At 39.2% G+C, this 17,711-nt stretch overlaps 1 protein-coding gene across 2 annotated transcripts in view; it reads left to right on the forward strand.

Moving 5' to 3' along the window:
• Positions 1–17,711, forward strand: part of LOC136705579 (inositol polyphosphate-5-phosphatase A) — a 194,741-nt gene that overhangs the window by 134,830 nt on the left and 42,200 nt on the right. For both annotated transcript variants that reach the window (XM_066679216.1, XM_066679217.1), the window contains one exon: positions 3,207–3,291. In XM_066679216.1, the coding sequence (XP_066535313.1) occupies positions 3,207–3,291 (85 nt within the window). The remainder of the gene's footprint in view (positions 1–3,206; positions 3,292–17,711) is intronic.

A 17,711-nucleotide genomic window follows, 5' to 3' on the forward strand; every position in this document is an offset into this window, starting at 1 on the left:
CATTTTGGGATTTACTATAGTTGCCCATGAAAATGAGGGTTAATTTTTGTCTCTTGTATGATGTTTATTTTTAACACTGTTAATATATTGTGCAATAAGAGATTGCTTGGAAGAGAACACTAACAAATCTCTTGGGGTCTTAACTACTATATCATTATTCACAGCAATGCTTTATGTGCAGAATGAATGAGTGACTGAGTGTGGTTTTAAAGTGAGAGAAGGAGTGGCTGTCTGTCATTAGTTTAAGAGGGGATGAACTGTCCCTACTGATTCATAACCCTCTAGCCAATCAGAAAAAAAGAGTACTTTACTGTATTACCGCTTTGTCCAGTGCAAAGGACATTGTGGCTTAAAAGTATGCAATAAACAGCAGATTTTACATGCCTTACAAGCTTTATTGATTACACAGATCCAATATATTGACATAGTGTTTCACTGTTTATTTTACACTTACCCTAGAGGGCTGCTTCTGAACTCCTCAGACATATGAGCATTCACATGCTTCCATTCTTTTGAGGTCACACTTCAAGCTTATGGCTGACAAGTTTCCTAAACCTAATCCCATCTAAACCTCAACCACTCTCTGTGAAAGTGTTAAACTGCTGCCAGACTGATGTGAAATGTCAGATCCTGCCATCACCCTGACAAACAGGATTTTACTAACCCATACCTGCATGTATGAGAGACTGAAATTTTCCGCAGGCCCTTGTTGGTTCATGAGTGAAGTAAATTAGACATTAGCAATGTAGAGAAATATTGGTGTATCATTGTGTTGTTTGATGTAATGAAACAGAAGCACCCTTTTATGCTCTGTAATATTCATTTTGCATGCAGTCATTCTAGTAGCTTTCAGTCTACTTCAATAATATTATTAATAATAGTAATAAAATGATAATAATACATTTTTTTTTATTTAGCACATTTCAAGACCCCCAAGAACACTACAATAGCAACAAAACGAATACAATTCAGTGATGCATTGACTTGAGTTATTACCACATTTTCTTCTCTAGTACTGATACTGACACCTGATTCTGATGTGAGATTGATTTTTCAAAATTGACTGCATTTTATGAGATTTATGTATATAATTTGGCAATATACAGTACCAGCCAAAAGTTTGGACATATCTCATTATTAATTGGTGGAATAGGGCTATTCACTGTTATAAAACTGTGCACCAGCCCTACCTTGGCACAACCCAAGTTATGGTCTCAAACACATTAAGAAGGCGAGCAGTTCTACAGATTAACTCTTGACAAGGCCACAGCTGTTCACTAAAAACAATTCCAGGTCACGACCTCCTGAAGCTGATTGAGAGAACCCCAAGACTGTTATCAAAAGCAAAAGGTGGCTTCTTTGAAGAATCTAAAGCATGAAACATATTCTGGTTTGTTTAAGAGTTCTTTGTTCACTACATAATTCCATGTGTTTCATGTTTCATAGTTGTAATGTCCTCAGTATTCATTTACAATGTAGAAAAAAAATAAAATTTAATGAGAAGATATCCAAACTTTTGACTGGCACTGTACATTCACAATATGTGAAAAATGGCCCACAACAAAGACCTTCCCTCAGTAGGTGTGTCCAAACATAATACTGGTACCGTATATCGTTTATAACTATTGTGACCCTTCACTTAAAGGTAACACCTATGATTATGGGGAACTGTAGTTTTCGCTGGTTTGTTGGGATGGTATGTTTGAGGAGAAACAATCACAGTTGTTTGTACATGGCTGAATTTTAGCTTGTCTAAGTTTGTATTCACAGTCTGAAGTTGTAACTCAAGTGGTTGAGCTTGCAGCACTTCATTTGTTTATTTTTATGCAGTTGTAATTTCCCTAGTCAGTTTGAACCTAAATAATCTCAAAAGTAAGCCATTATTGCCCATCTGTGGATTAGGAATATAGTAATATCCTCATTTCTTTTCATGGTTTTCAATGTTTGGAGGTCTCCCTCAGTCTCCTGTCTCCTGTTGCAGAGAGAGCAAGACTAGCATATGTGACTGAGCCACTTTTTTTTTTTTTTTTTTTTTTCTTTTCTTTTTCCCCTCTCCCCCCCGATTACTGACGCTGGAGTTTTATAAACATGTTAGACAGGTGTCTGGTGGGTTCCACACACAGACTAGAGAGCTAGCAAATGGCGAAGAAACATCTTCAGAATTTTATAAAAAGTGTTTTTTTGATTCAAATCCTCACATTGAAACCTCACATTTAAGAACAGCATAGATGTAGAGTTTCAAGCTCAAAATACTCAGACTCTACCAGTCTGCACAAAGACATACACAGCTAACAGCATTACATCACACAATGTGAGTGTGGGCTACTTTTGGATAGGTGCTGTAATGCAGAAGGATCACATGATAGATGAGATATTGATTGCACATGGAAAAAAATGAATCATTAATTGCAGTGGTAGTTTTCAGGTTTCAGCAGCACGTTTGAGTACATTCATGGGACAGAGCTGCCTGGGAGGCAGCCATCTTTTACACCCTCACAAATAGAGGGTTATCAGATAGTGGAAGTGGGGCGAGATTGATCCCAGCGATTAGCCATGATAACATCCTCAACCATTAATCCTGTATGAAGAGAGTCTGCAACACTCTCTCTCTCTCTCTCTCTCTCTCTCTCTCAGAAAATAAATGAGAGTTAAAATTATGGGAGTTAATTATTTCTCATTTTCAGAGTGTTTTTCACAGAGGACAGAGGGGAGATGCTGTGCTGCTCTTTGGAAGCAGTCCATGACTTCTTGGAGTTCTGGACTCTATGAATCCTCTTTATCTAAGTACAAGTTGTAGGGTGTGCTGCAGGAAATGCAGGCAAATAGCACGGTATTTTGATGCTTCTGTGGAACAAACACATATCTGGGTCTGTAGATAGAAGGGAACTATGTGGTCATGTGTGTGCAGTAACTCATTCTGATTATTTGTGCATGCACAACCTCCAGCAGCTTAAACAACACTTACAAAACACACAGTCATTCTTGACATCTGTAACACAGTGAAACCCAACGTTCTAATCAGTTGTCACTGAGCTGTCAGTCTGCGCATGCAGGATGAAGCTGACTCTTCCACTAGGTGGGGCTATTCCCCTCACAAACACTCTGCTTTTTTTAATTCTTGCCATCAAGATCAAGCCCAGTATGGTTTTAAATGGAGCCTTTCTTCGCCCTGCTGATGGCCTCTATCTCTCTCTTTCTCCTTGTAGGATCACAGACCAGCGTTATGACAAGGTGCCATATTTCCTCTTTGGCGATTTTAACTTCAGGCTGGACTCAAAGCAAGTTATACAGGTAAGAATTCTGTTTATCAACATAATACATGCCCGAAAACTGCCACATATATACTACTGTATTTTGCTAATTTACTATATAAATTACATCACATGTATGTGTGGTCAAATTAGACACATTTACAACATCTTAATCAACATTTCAGCTATTCACTATAGAAGCCCACACAGGAGCTAGTTTTCTAAGGGCCCTCATTAGCACATAGTGAGTGTGTGTGCATGCATCCGTGAGAGAGAACAACCCTATAACATAACAATGCACTTTGCAGGCAGGTTAGCAAACACAGCTGGGCTGGGGCAGTAGTGAGCACATTAATGAGTCATAAATCTCGCAGTTGTAAAACGCAACAGCAATGCCCGCAGTAGGACACTGTCTGTCCTTCATTCAGATTAGTGCAGGACCCTGTCTCTTCTGTCTCTCTCCCTCTCTCTCCAAGGCATCTCTGTTTTAATCAGTTTTACCGTCATTGTTTCTCTTGTAAACACTAATTGGACTTGGCTGTCTTAATAAATTCTTATAGTGTGATGACTGCAGAAAGTTTCAGTATGGAAAAGAGGGTGTGTGTGTGTGAATACGTGTGAGAGAGAAGGAGTGAGAGAGAGAGATTCATGTCATTGTCCTTGCTGAGGAGGTTCTCACTGTTAAAGTTGAAGGGGGAGGAGAAGGAATGGAGGGCTTCCTGAATAGTTGAATTGTTTTCTTGTTGAATTGTTGAACAGTTGAATTGCTCCACTATAATGATGCAGGAAGGACTTCATCCTGTGTGGTAAAGTAGATAATAGTCTTCCTCTATTCTCTTCTACTGTGAGTGCAGTTTGGGCAGCCTGCCTCAGGGAGCGCTACTCTGCAGTTTCTGGCTTGTTTTTAGTAGACACTCACCCTAAAGATATCTCATTTATAAAGCATTGCTGGCCTTACAAACTCAGTTTGGTTTATTGGTTATGGTTTATGGGGGCTGCCAAATGACAAAAATAATATACTTAATAATTCAAATAATAATACAAATACAGATATTTATTTATTCGCTAGATTTACCACGGGGCGGCACGGTGGCGCAGCAGGTAGTGTCGCAGTCACACAGCTCCAGGGGCCTGGAGGTTGTGGGTTCGATTCCCGCTCCGGGTGACTGTCTGTGAGGAGTTGGTGTGTTCTCCCCGTGTCCGCGTGGGTTTCCTCCGGGTGCTCCGGTTTCCTCCCACAGTCCAAAAACACACGCTGCAGGTGGATTGGCGACTCGAAAGTGTCCATAGGTATGAGTGTGTGAGTGAATGTGTGTGTGTCTGTGTTGCCCTGTGAAGGACTGGCGTCCCCTCCAGGGTGTATTCCCGCCTTGCGCCCAATGATTCCAGGTAGGCTCTGGACCCCCCGCGACCCTAAATTGGATAAGCGGTTACAGATAATGGATGGATGGATGGATAGATTTACCACAAAGCTGTGTTGGACAATAATTCAATATCAATATATATCGCAATATAAAATGTTTCAACAAAAATGATATGATTTATATGCACATTTTCAATATTTCAATATACATTATTTACACCAACCTTCACTGACTAACAGTCATTACAGGGAGCGACCATCCGTTCAGTTCAAAAGCTTTTACCAAACAGGAACAGTATTTTAACCATTCAGATCCAGGGTTAATGTGAACAGGAACATGAATTCATAAAATTGTACTTTTTAATTGATGAACTTTTGAATTATACTATGGAACTCTCTTGAATCCATCTTTATAAAAGTATATTGAACAGATTTCTAATGTTTTCGCTGACCAGCTAGGCTGTATTTTGTATATTGTCGCTGTCCAATTATTAATACGTATCTCCATCTGTGTCGATTCTTAATTTGCTAAATCATTTGAACACATCAGCTGTCTTCACATCGTGTGAAAATTTCATGATGAATGAACCAATAGAAAATGCTCCATAATTTCTTTCAGAATAAAATCTTTTTGCATTCACTTCCATTGAAAGTTAAGAAGGTTGTTTCCTTCTCCAGTAAAGTTAGTATTTTGGAAGATACATGTTTATAACTGGACAGCTACAATGTATAAACACATTTAGAATGGGATGCCTGCAATGCACAGAAAAAAAAACAACAAAACATGTTTACCACTGTTTTACATCACATTTATTTTTGATTACACAGTTTAATTTTTTATAAACTGAAGAAATTGCTGAAATTTTCAGGGTGCATTTTTGACGCCACGGTGGAGTGTACTCCTCAGCTCATGTGGTTGTATTTATCACTGCAGCATGACAGTTGCTCATACACTGTCAGACAGTTTGTCGCTGTGGTGGTACCTTTTGCTGTTTCTGTGGTGGTACCCTCAAGGGGTCCCTTTAATTAAGGAACATAATTGTACCTTATTTTATTGTAATTGTAGATGTAAGATTGTGTTGATTTCATATGCACTGTTTCATCTCCAGGAGTTTTATTATGTTTTTTTATATAACACAGTTTTAAAGTGAAAGATTTAGAAGATGGAGAAGAGAATGTAATGTACCCTTAAGGAACAAAACTGGACTTTTAAACGCTGTTGTACCTTTAAAGGTGCATTTACACAGTTTGTACCTTTAGTGACCAATATGACCGTATAACCGTACCTTTTTTTCTGAGAGTGTACACTGCTGTCTGAGGGCTTGAGAATCATTCATATTCAGCAGTGGTTTCTGGCCTTGCCTTAAACAAACTGAAATATCTTTGGAATTCTTGAATATTCATAATATTACATGTGGTAAATGATGAAAGACCAACTGTTCATTGATAAATGTTCTTTTTGACCTGTTTGATAATTCTCTCTTGAAGTTAGACATAAGTTGTGATCAGACTTGCTTGGGATTTGCTTTTGTAAGAGTGATTATTTCCTGCATGTATGTTTTATTATCTAAATATTCTATATTAATTAACACCCTCTTTATACACCCCAGCCTTGTCCTCTGCATCAGAATGCTTTGTTTTCCCAGGATGCTCTGTGGTTGTCTGGGAAGAATGCCAATGTGATGTTGTGGTTGTTGTGTATGTGGGTGGGTGGGTGGGTGTTTGGTTGGTTGGATACAGGTGGCACATTCTTGACATTCTTGGCGCGGCAGGATCAGTAACCAGAGGCGTAAGGCCAAGCCCTTCCCTCTTTCACTGACTGTCTCTCTCTCTCTCTCTCTCTCTCTCTCTCTCTCTCTCTCTCTCTCTCTCTCTTTATCTCTCTCTCTCGTATACACATGCACTTGTGAACAGGGAACTCGAGTAATTGTGTCAGACAGAGGGAACTGGCTTCAATTGACCCCCATTTAGCAGCACTTTTCACTGGGGACAAAGGATATGGCCACAAGGGTCCTAATGCTGCATCCTCTCACTCCGAGTCTCTTATGTTTCTCTCTCTCTCTCTCTCTCTCTCTCAGACACAGAGTGCTTTTTAAATGTTGAAGATAATTATGGAAATGTGTGCTCTTAACACAGGTGGCATGGTTGAACCTGTTTAGAGCACATTCATCTTTACTACCGTAATGTTAGCTGTCTATAAATAAAGCAAAATCATAGAAAAGTGCAAATATATTTCTCTGTCATATTTAAGGTACATTTTTTGAACTTTTGAACACCATTTCAAACTTCTGAAGAATAGTATCTGGTCAAACAGAGAAAAGACATATTTGGGAAAAGAAAGACAAAAACTGAGTATTTGTAGAATAGGTTGGTCAGTGTCCACTTACATTCTGTGTGTTCTAAGCCTAGAGGAGCAGTTAAAGTGCATGCTGGGATTGAAGGGGACCCCGAGGTTCTGCTGGTAGTGAATCAGTGAACGCAGTGACAGCGGTGCGGCTGAGTGCCTGCTTGCCAGTATATTTAAAATCTCTCCTAATTAAACTTAATAGAATGTAAATTTAATTTCTGCAAAAATGGCTTGGTCCGCACAGGCCCTTCCAATTTCAGGATTGATAGAGGCCAGCGGGAAGGTTAATTACTGACTTGATCTACTGTCCTTGTGACATAACTTGTGCTTGTTTTAATTGGAGTTTATCCGCTGCTTTCACAGGCCGCTGTCATTACTGCAGTGATTTGAGGGGGCACACCCAAGGGCTAGTGCCCCCTGTCTGCCGCAGTGGGTTAGTGCAGGAGGAACCCCTTGCATGCATCAATCTTTCCTGCTTTTGTCCCAGCTGTTATGTGGGCTGAGCAGCATGAAATTAAAGGTGGAGCATTGTACAGTCCCCGACTCCAAATGACGGCTGTAAACTGCTCGTTAATGACAGGCACGGGGTAATAAAGATTTCATTTTTCACCGTTTGAAGAGGTTTACAGCGCGCTCCCGATGCCAAAATCAACTCAGTCATTGTTTGTTTTTGGAACCAGAGAGGGAGAGGGAAAAAAATGTTTGGGTGAGTGTGTGTGTGAGAGAGAAAGAGAGCGCTTGTGTATCAGTGACTGTGCTCTGTGTTTGTGTGTGTCCATATGCATGTGTTTGCATGGCTATTGGCAGGCTGGATGGCGTGTGGTGGTGGTGGGCTGCAATCATTCTGGTGGGATGGGGTGAGGGGGAAGAATAGTGTTTACTGCTGAGCTCTTCCTCCCACAATAAGGCTCCATTTCACGCTGTGTTTGTGCACATGGCCTGCTATAAATCAAAAGACAGGCAGCGAAATTAAGTGTACACTACATTAGTCAGGCTAATTAATTTTGGGATGCATCCATCCATTAGTCAGTGGGCGTGCACTGATCGGCCCTCTGTTCTACGAGACTCTTGACACCAGGCATAGTGACCCTCATCCACATCTGATAAACCAATTGAGACAGACAGACACTCTCTCACACACACACTCATAAATAATTGTAGTGTTATTCTGTTCTACTTTTTTATACACCAACCTATTTTGGCTTATTTATGTATGGTCTTGTAGCTCACATTCTGTGGAATATATGAACACATTAAAGCCACTAGCAACTTTCTGGGTTTCTATTCTAAATAACATTATTTGTTTTTAATGGTGCCAAAATGACATTCAAAATTGCAACATAAATATAATTGATTGTGTGATAGTTGCTGTGTATTTTGATCAAATAGCTGTTGATTCAGTCTTGGCCAGACGTGTGCATCCCTTTACAGAGATACGAGAACTAGTAAAGCAAAATATTGAAACAATTATTTATTAATACTCAAAGGACAGCACAGTGGCACAGCAGTTAGTGTCAGTGGAGTTAGACAGTGGAGGCTGTGGGTTCAAGTGCCGCTCCAGGTGACTGTCAGTGAGGAGTTTGGGGCTTTCTCCCTGTGTCCGCGGTTAAGCGGATAAGCGGTTACAGATAATGAATGAATGGATGATTCTGGATTAAAATATAGTGAGTAATAGTATATTTGGTTCATAGTTTAATATTTATTTTAACTGTTATAATATTATTTTAATTTAAAAAATTACCAAAATAAACTAAGTAGGGGATTATCAATGTAAGTTCATCAAGGCAATGCATATCCTTTAAAAAATCAAAAGAAAAACTGAAGAACAATTAATTGAGAATAAGGATAAAAAACATAAGACATTTAAAAGATCAGACTATGATTAAAATGACATTTAAAAAATCAAAGCATTACAGTATTCCTGAGATCTAGCACCCCTGAAATGCCTTAACATCATTACAATTAACATGATACAAAGACGATAAATGAAAATATAACATATAGAAAATATGCAAAACGTTCTTTTACAGAATAAAGAATCCTCATTATTTTCTGATATAGTCATCATCACTTTATAATCAGCATCATGGTATGCTTTTAGTTTAGATAAACACACCATCTCTGCTGATACATGGAGAGTATTACCAGTAAACAAATGCTGCTCTATCCATCTCTATTTCTCTCTATCTCACTCTCTCACATTCTCTCTCTCTTTCTTGCTCTCCCTCCCTCCCTATCCTCAGCCCTCCCTCCCTGGCTCTGTGTCACTCTTTCCCTCCCACTCCATCCCTTCCTATCTCTCTCCATCTAATAATACCAAAAACAAAGAGTGCCACAGAGAGAAAACGAGAGTGTGGTTGCTTTGATCAGGACGTAATTAAAAAAGCAGAGAGAATGAAGAACAACTATTGGCCTCTGTTCCTCTTGGAGCCTGGTCCCCAGCAGGCTGGTCGAGCGCTCCTGGGGCCTGGCCCCATTGTGCTGGGCTCCACAGGCAGCCGATGGGGACGAAGGGGGTGCCTGGCACTGGTTGCCACTATGACCACAGAGTGTTACACACACACACACACACACACACACACCCTTCAAGAGTTTCCTATGACTGTATGGTGCCACTTTATAGAGCACCCGCTCATATGAACCCACTCAGCCAGTGAAGAGGGAGCTCTTTGATTCTCCATCTCTCATTTCTAGATTAGCAATGCATGACTTTGACATCATTTGTTGGACAGATATTTTGTAAAAAATAATGAAATGATAACAATGTGGAAAAGAGCTTTGAGAATGAAATTAGAATACAATGAGCATATCAACTTTCCAAAGGTGTTACATTCTCAAAACTATAATATGTGCTATTGTATTTTATTAAGATTGAAATATATTGTAATCACTACTTTATACATAAATATTATTCAGTGGTAGTTTTGTTTTATTAAATTTTTTAAAAATTTATTTCAAATTTTGCTGTCTTTTCACAGAGTTACATTATATTATTAATTAATTCATTATCTGTAGCCGCTTCTCCAGTTCAGGGTCGCGGTGGGTCCGGAGCCTGTCCGGAATCACTGGGTGCAAGGCAGGAACACACTCTGGAAGGGGTGCCTGTCCTTCACAAGTCAACACACACACACACTCACACGTTCACTCACACACTCACACCTACGGACATTTTTGAGTCGCCAATCCACTTACCAACGTGTGTTTTTGGACAGTGGGTGGAAACCGGAGCACCCAGAGGAAACACAGGGACACAGGGAGAACACACCAAACTCCTCACAGACAGTCACCCAGAGCGGGACTTGAACCCACAACCCCAGGACCCTGGAGCTGTGTGGCTGCAACACTGCTTGCTACTGTATCAAAATATACAAGAAATAGTAAATAAACAAGCAAACAAAATCAATATAAAAGAAGTCAAGTTCCATTATGTTTACATTGATTTGATTATTTTAATGATACAGTAAAACATTAAACAATTATAATATAAATATATGAAACAAAATTTGCATATTCTTGGAGTGGTTTCCCAGACAGGGATTAAGCCTAGTTCTAGATTGTGTCCTCCATTTTGATTTTAGAAAACTTCACTGTACTTTTAGGTACCTGCAAACAGCCAGGCATGTCAAACTTGAATGTTCTGTTTTGATGTTTTTCATCTGTTCCAAAGACTGAATTTCACATCTGCATGCAGTTCCCTATAGTGGAATACTGTGTATTTTAGCATGGGGATGCTATCAGATGTTAGATACACTTCAGTGAATATGAAACAAATCACTGCTCGGTTTAGTTTGTCAGGAAGTACATTCACTCCTACCTCTCCAAAAGTGAAAATGAAATTTACTTTCCATTCAGCAGCACCATCCTCGCTTTTTTTGTACTCTTTGCTGAGTTCATGGTCTCTGCACCACCTTTCTCAAATTGGGGGGGGGGGGGTCATTTGACTGGCAGAGAGCAGAGTGAGTTTCGGAAGGAGCTATGTTCTCAATCTCTCTCTCTGGCTGGGCAGCAGTAAAGGTCTGCAGTCCTACAAAAAGAACTCTTTGTGTAGATGGAATAGTGGGCCACTTGTGGGATGGCCGTCGGCTATTTTTGATCAGTGCACTGTGGTGTGCAGAGGTAAGAATAATGTGAGTGTTTCTAATGGCTAGTTATGAATATGGAAGCATGGGGTGGGTTATTACAATGAGGCTGAAGGGCAATGAGACAGAGCTTCTCTTTGTAACAAGCTGACCTTTTCTGCTGCAGGATCAGAGAGGAAATTCCTTGTTTATATTTCACTTTATGTGGGTGCTTAACGTAGTAAAGACTCGTCTAGAAATTTTGTTGGAGGGGAATCTAAATCTTCAATGGAAGTCAGTGCAAAAAGATTTTATTCAGAGTAGTTTTGGAGCATTTCTGTTGATCCATTTATGAAGTTTTCACACAATTTGAAGGACAACATCTGTGTTCAATGCATGAGGTAAACAGACAAAAATTTGTATACATGTTTTTCTGTGGACTTCAATCCTGTATAAAGTGAGTTTACATGAGGTAGTGCAGTCGATTGAACATTTTAATTGAGATAATCACAACAATATTTTGTGATTAATCATGATTAATCACATGTTAAAATGCCAGTACTTCCTCTCAAAACTACAAGGGATATCTGAAATGCATTTGTCACTCAAGAGTAGGGAATAAAAACCACAGATAAGTCCTGATTAATTGTCTGGCACAAGTATTTCACAATATTCCCATTAGCATTAAAATAATTACTCAGTCATTCTATCACATGCTCACATTATAAGCACAAATGTGCAATGCATAGCTGTAAACAGTAATTGTATGCTACCTTGAAGCCTGCATTTTCTGTAATTCTATTCATATTTCGATGCAAAACACCTCATGGAAATTGCTTGTAACTCACTCATATACGTACTTACACACATTTAAGGACTCCACCACAAGGGAGTGCTATTCAGTTCTTTGCATCAGTTAACAATGAATTACAGTAAGTTGTGAGGTGTCAGGGTCTGAGTCAACTACATTATCTGGAACAAGTATGTGATTAGTTGTGCATTTTGCACAGTGCAAATTATTTAACCCTAAGCTTCCATTTGTTGTAATATGAATGAGCACTATAGACTGACTGAGTGCAGAAATGAAGTAACAACCCCCAGACACCAAAAGTGGTCATCTTATTTGTGATGAGGGGAGAATTTATTTGTCAGTATGTTTTTCTGCTGTTCTACTACTGTTCTATGACTTACCAGGTAGAGCTTAAATGGAGTACCCCTTACCATTTAACCACACTGGATCTTATTGGGATGGATTTGTAAAGCTTGCACTGGCCACTGTCTGCGTGTCTAGCTGACTGACATTAAGCACACGCTCTTCTCCCATTCACAAGCCTCCCACAACCAGGCCATCATATTTAAAAGGCCCCATTAAGTGGCACATTGGCGATTCATGGCCTCTCCTCTGTAAAGTCTCTCTTGATTTACAATGATGGCCATATTGCCAGGCACTTTGAGAAGGTGCTGGCTTTTTTCATCTTGACGAAGGTGGAAAACTAAGGCCCAGGCCTCAGATAACAGCTGGTTAGGTGTAGAGCGAGAGAACGTGAGGGGGTGGGAAAGAAAGAGAGGGAGAGCCAGCAATGGATCTAGTGAGCTCCGTGCAGACGGGGGCTGCACTGAGCTCCTCTCCCTTCTGTCCTTGGTGGGGAGAGCCTTTGTTCCTGATTTCATGCTATCAGAAGGGCAGCATGTTCCCCTACACTGACTTGTCAGCTCCATAAAGGACCCACAGTGGGGTCACATCAAGAGGGATGGGCATGAAAAATTGGTTTAAAAAAAGAATCACAAAGCCCACCCACAGGATGGTTGCCTAGTGCATCACCGAGCACCAAGCCCAGACTACACACACACACACACACTCTTTCTCTCTTACTTTTTCTCCACCCCCTTTTCCTGAGCTGGATCCCCCAGCAGGATTGGAGAGCATCATTTAAATGAAATGGTGCAAACAAATTAAAGGGTGTTGCAGGGAATGAATCATGGGCCTTTGTGCACTGGACAGCATTGTGAGGTGTCCTTTCAGACTGTACTCTTATTGAGATCTAGATTGCCACCATGCCTGCCATCTGAGAGGAGGGGAGACATGGATCATTGTCCAGTCAAACAAAAAAGTTAACCTTAATGAGGATTGTTGGAGCATAAGTGTTTTTAAAAGTGTTCTGTCCAAAAGGGAATGATGGTTTCCTTTCTGAATAGCTGAAGTATATAACTTAATTCGATGTACTGGAAATTCACCAACACTTACAGTTGCAATCACAACTATACAACTCCCATTGCAAATTAGATTTATTAGCAATATTTGGCTATTTAAAATAAATCAGTTAAATAAGAACAGCTTAAATAACACTACAGATGCAAGTAGTAGCTTCTCCAAATTATACACAAAATACAACTTATAGTGACTACTGCGGTCTCAGAATTATTAAGTCTCTTGAATAGCATCCCTCATAAGAGCACACAGGTGCAAGTCAGGTGTTGTCCCAAGTAAATCTGATGCAACAAACCAAGGGCTTTATTAAATATGTGGATTGGTTAGGGGCCAATAGAGTTGAGATCATTACATTGCACAAAGAAAGAAGAGAATACATACACAGTACAAAGACACTGACTGTTCCTAAAGATACATTTGGAAGCATAATTCTCATGTTCAAAGTCAAAGCAACACTAGCTATACTACTTGGATGTGGCAGAAAAAGGAACCTATCACTGGCTGCCACCATTTCCTAAGGAGGCAGGTGGTCAAAGACTCTTGAGTGACTGCATAAGACCTGCTAAAGGTGGCAACAAGCACTGAAGTTTCAGTGGGCACAGCAAAATGTATACTAAACATTTAAGTTCTCCATGCCTAAACTCCATTGACCCAAAATCACAAGAAAAGTTTGCTCCAGTAAAATAAAATCATGCAAATAAGCCATTGATGTGTTGGGTTTCTGTTTTGTGGAGCAACAAAACAAAACTTGACATTTTTTGTGCCTATGTATCAGCGGAATGTCTGGAGGAAGAGGAGGAATGTGTGTATGCTTTAAAAAAATCACATGGTGGTGGCTTTGTGAATCTCTGGGGCTGCTTTGCTTCCTTTGGCACTGGAAACCAGGACAAGATTAATTAAATCAAGTATCAGGAAATCCTAGGAGAAAATGTCATGCCTTGTGTGAGGGACCTGAAGCTTGGGCACACATAATTGGACCTTTCAACAGGACAAAATACCTTAGAATCCACCAAGGCTTGGTTTCAGAAGTCCTGGAAGATTATGGAGTGGCTGTCATCTGACTTGTACATCATAGAAAACTTTTGGTGGGTTTGGAAAAAGGTGGTTGCGGGGCAGAAATTAAAAAATAAAGTGAACTGGATGCCAGTGCCTGTGAGGAACGGGCTAAGATTCCTCAGAAATGCTGGCAAAAGATGTCTGGTGTGACATGTGAGGTGTCTGTTATGCATCATGTTGGCCGCAGGTCAAAACAGCAAAAGTGTGCTCCAATAAGACTCACTTCATGAAAGAACTGAAGAATACTGACACTGCTGTAGTCATTGGAAGTGGCATTTTGCGTTGTATTTGGCAACACCACTTGTTATATTACTCATGTTGAAGTGTTTAAATTGTTACTGTTTGATTGGTTTATTGCAAACAGCTGAAAGTTTTTTAAATTTTGCTTAGCAACCTTATTCATGAGAAAATCTTCCCTTGTGGGCTTAATATTATTCTGAGAAATATTAAGTATCTGCTTTTTTGGTTCTTCAGTTACTATTGGAAATGAATCTTGGTTGAAATTGATGACCTATGTTTTTAATGGTGCACATAATTCACATATAACTACTGTCTTTGATTTCCCATGGTGTTGCTAGCATTCAAGCTCACAGTCTTTTAAGAATGTGATTAAATCTTAGGTGGCTATGCCGCTAGTGCACTCTGCATGAATCATGGCCACTTTACAGCAGTATATACTGAGCTGATACCTGATAAATGATGTACATCATAAAGGTTTAAATATCAAAACAGATACATTATATAAAAAAAAAAAAAACATCAGATGGTAACAAAAAAGAGGTAAATAACAAAAATCAACACTGCAAAGAATTCAAAGTAGCATCAGCTTCAGTGATCATCACTTTTTAAAGACCCAATTTTCAGCCATTTATTTGAATTTAGGGAGTAGAGCAATTGAGAATTCATAAAGTAGTTCACTAAATGATGTTTGAGTAAAACTGTAGGCTGCTATTATTGGTTATTAGTATATTTAGCCACTTAAAATCTTGTTTTCCTATCATACAGGCCCTAATAACAGAAAATGCTTGAAGCCTAAATGACTGAAATCAGATGTAATGTTTATGATGAAAAAGTGTAATGTAAAAATGTAAATGTGTTTTTCTTCTTCTTCTTCTTCATTTGCTTTGTTTCCTGCAGAAAAAAAAACAACCCAAAACCCATTGCTTTCTTTGTCTTCAATGTGGCTCTTTTTAGGGTTCAGAGCTGCTCCTGGCTTCTGCTGAATTACACTTGAAAGCACTTGTCTTTCCTGTTAAAAATGGCTAACAGCCATTGATTGCTGCTTGTTGGTCTGCATTGATCACCACAGTAATGAACTCGAGCTTAGCCGCTCATTAAAACAAAACCTCTAATTGTTAATCTTTGCTCGATACACACTAAGTGACCCACCAAACCGCACCCATCCTGACTGCTGATGGATTGGGCGTGAAGGCTATTGGATTGATTAAAGAAAGCTGGTGTGTATTAGTGGAAGACCACACTTATGCCTTTAAACAGCTTAGTTTAATCAGTGAAGTCTGAATTTTTCGGTTTGTAATTCTTAGTTGTACAGTAGAAAGTGGCTGTCTGTTTAAGACTCCATGGTGAAGTGTTGAGGAAAACAATACAGGCAATTGTAAGGATATGTTGTTTTATGTTAACTTTGTAAATACGCGAGATGTAAATAATATTCTCATACTTGCTAAAGGTTCTGTGTTCAAAACCCTAATCACCATATAGTGCACTGTTTGGGGTTTCCGCCATTTTGTAGTAGTGGACAATTTTCAGTACGCTCAAAGAATCCCACAATGCACTGCAAAAAATAGGCGTACAACCCATATACACTAGGATACCCATAATACACTACAATGTTTGGTAAAACCCACATGAGGTGTTATCAGACAGAAACTGACATCTCTCCTGAATTTAGTTCCCTATAATGTGCATTTTATAATGAGGAATACAGGAAATATGAAGCCATGTGGTGTATGATTAGAGTAATAAGAATAGATGGGATGAAATCAAAACTGTCCCACCTCATGACAAGAGCTTGGGGCGGTTGAATGCAGTGTGTCCTTCACTATAAATTGATAGTGAGCTAGAAATGTGAGTTAATGTCTTTCACAGGATCATTTATAAGTGTCTGAGTATAGAGCAACCTAGACGCTTCTGGCAAAATGGTGTTTGTGGTTTAGTTGAACTTGCCTGTAAGTTTTTGTTCACAGTTTGAATTACCACAGGAGATCATTTGTTTAGTTTTGTGGCACTTTCAGTCAGTGTTTACCTTTATGGCCAGTTCCACCTTAAGGAATACTTTTGAAACAGCTAAATTAAGTTAATATTACTCAACTATGGAGCGGAAATACAGCAACATCCTCATCTCTTGTCATGACTTTCAACATTCAGATGTCTCTCTATGGTCCTAATGCCTCTAGATGTCATGGCTCAGTTTACAAGGTACAGAGAGAAAGCCTGAGCCCCTTTGGACCTAGATTTGTTTTTATTTTTATTTTTTACCAGAGAGACAGCAAATTGTGAAAAAACATTCTCTGAATTTTATAAAAATATTTTGGATTAAATCTGTTATGTTTTGGGTAACTGCATCTCCTTATCATCCTCAATATCTCTCAAGTTCTTTCAAAATCTCACCAAGCACTTGAGAGATTATCACTTTTTTATTTTCTGTTTTCTTTAAAAAAAAATAAAAATAAAATAAAACATAATGGTAAAACATTGTTAAGATGCATTGAAAACCACTTCTAATTTGGCTCTGTTTAATTGTTATAGATTGGTTTTATGGATGCAGAGAGAGTTAAACAGTCTTGTGGACATCTGTGGCCATTGGTTTAGAAGCTGTAGGTTGGAGTACCAGAAGTGGAGAGGGCCTCTCCATGTTTAAGCTTGTGTTAGCACTCTTTGTACATGTGGCACAAATGTGTCAAGAGCCTAGTGTGTAACAATGCCTTCTCTTACTCTGCTTAATACACCGAGGAGAGCACACACCCCTCTGCTCCTATTTGGGTACAATGAAACATCTGGTGGCTTTTTCTTGTCAAGAAGTCTTTTCACTTAGCTTTTGTCTTTTTTATGTGTGAGTGTATCTGTCACATACATACATGGACAAATTTGTTGGTGCCCTTACAGCTTATTGAAACAATGGTTCACTCCATATGAAAAGTGGAGAAATTAAAGGCAATTTTGACTAATTTTGGTAAAGCAATGCAAATGTGAAAAGAGATAAATCAATATTTAGTCTACATAGATATTCTACAAAGGGCTTGAAAGATTTGTTGTCCCCCCAAAATATGAATATTTTATGCACATTTCTGGACATCTAAGATAAAACTTCAGCTGTTTGTTAAGTCACATAAGCTTTGCCTTTATAGACTAAAACAATGAAGCATTCAGAGAAAAGAACACCGTACTTACCGTGAAATATGGAGGAAGG

Source organism: Hoplias malabaricus, chromosome 8 (genome assembly GCF_029633855.1).
Source record: "Hoplias malabaricus isolate fHopMal1 chromosome 8, fHopMal1.hap1, whole genome shotgun sequence".
NCBI lineage: Eukaryota > Metazoa > Chordata > Actinopteri > Characiformes > Erythrinidae > Hoplias > Hoplias malabaricus.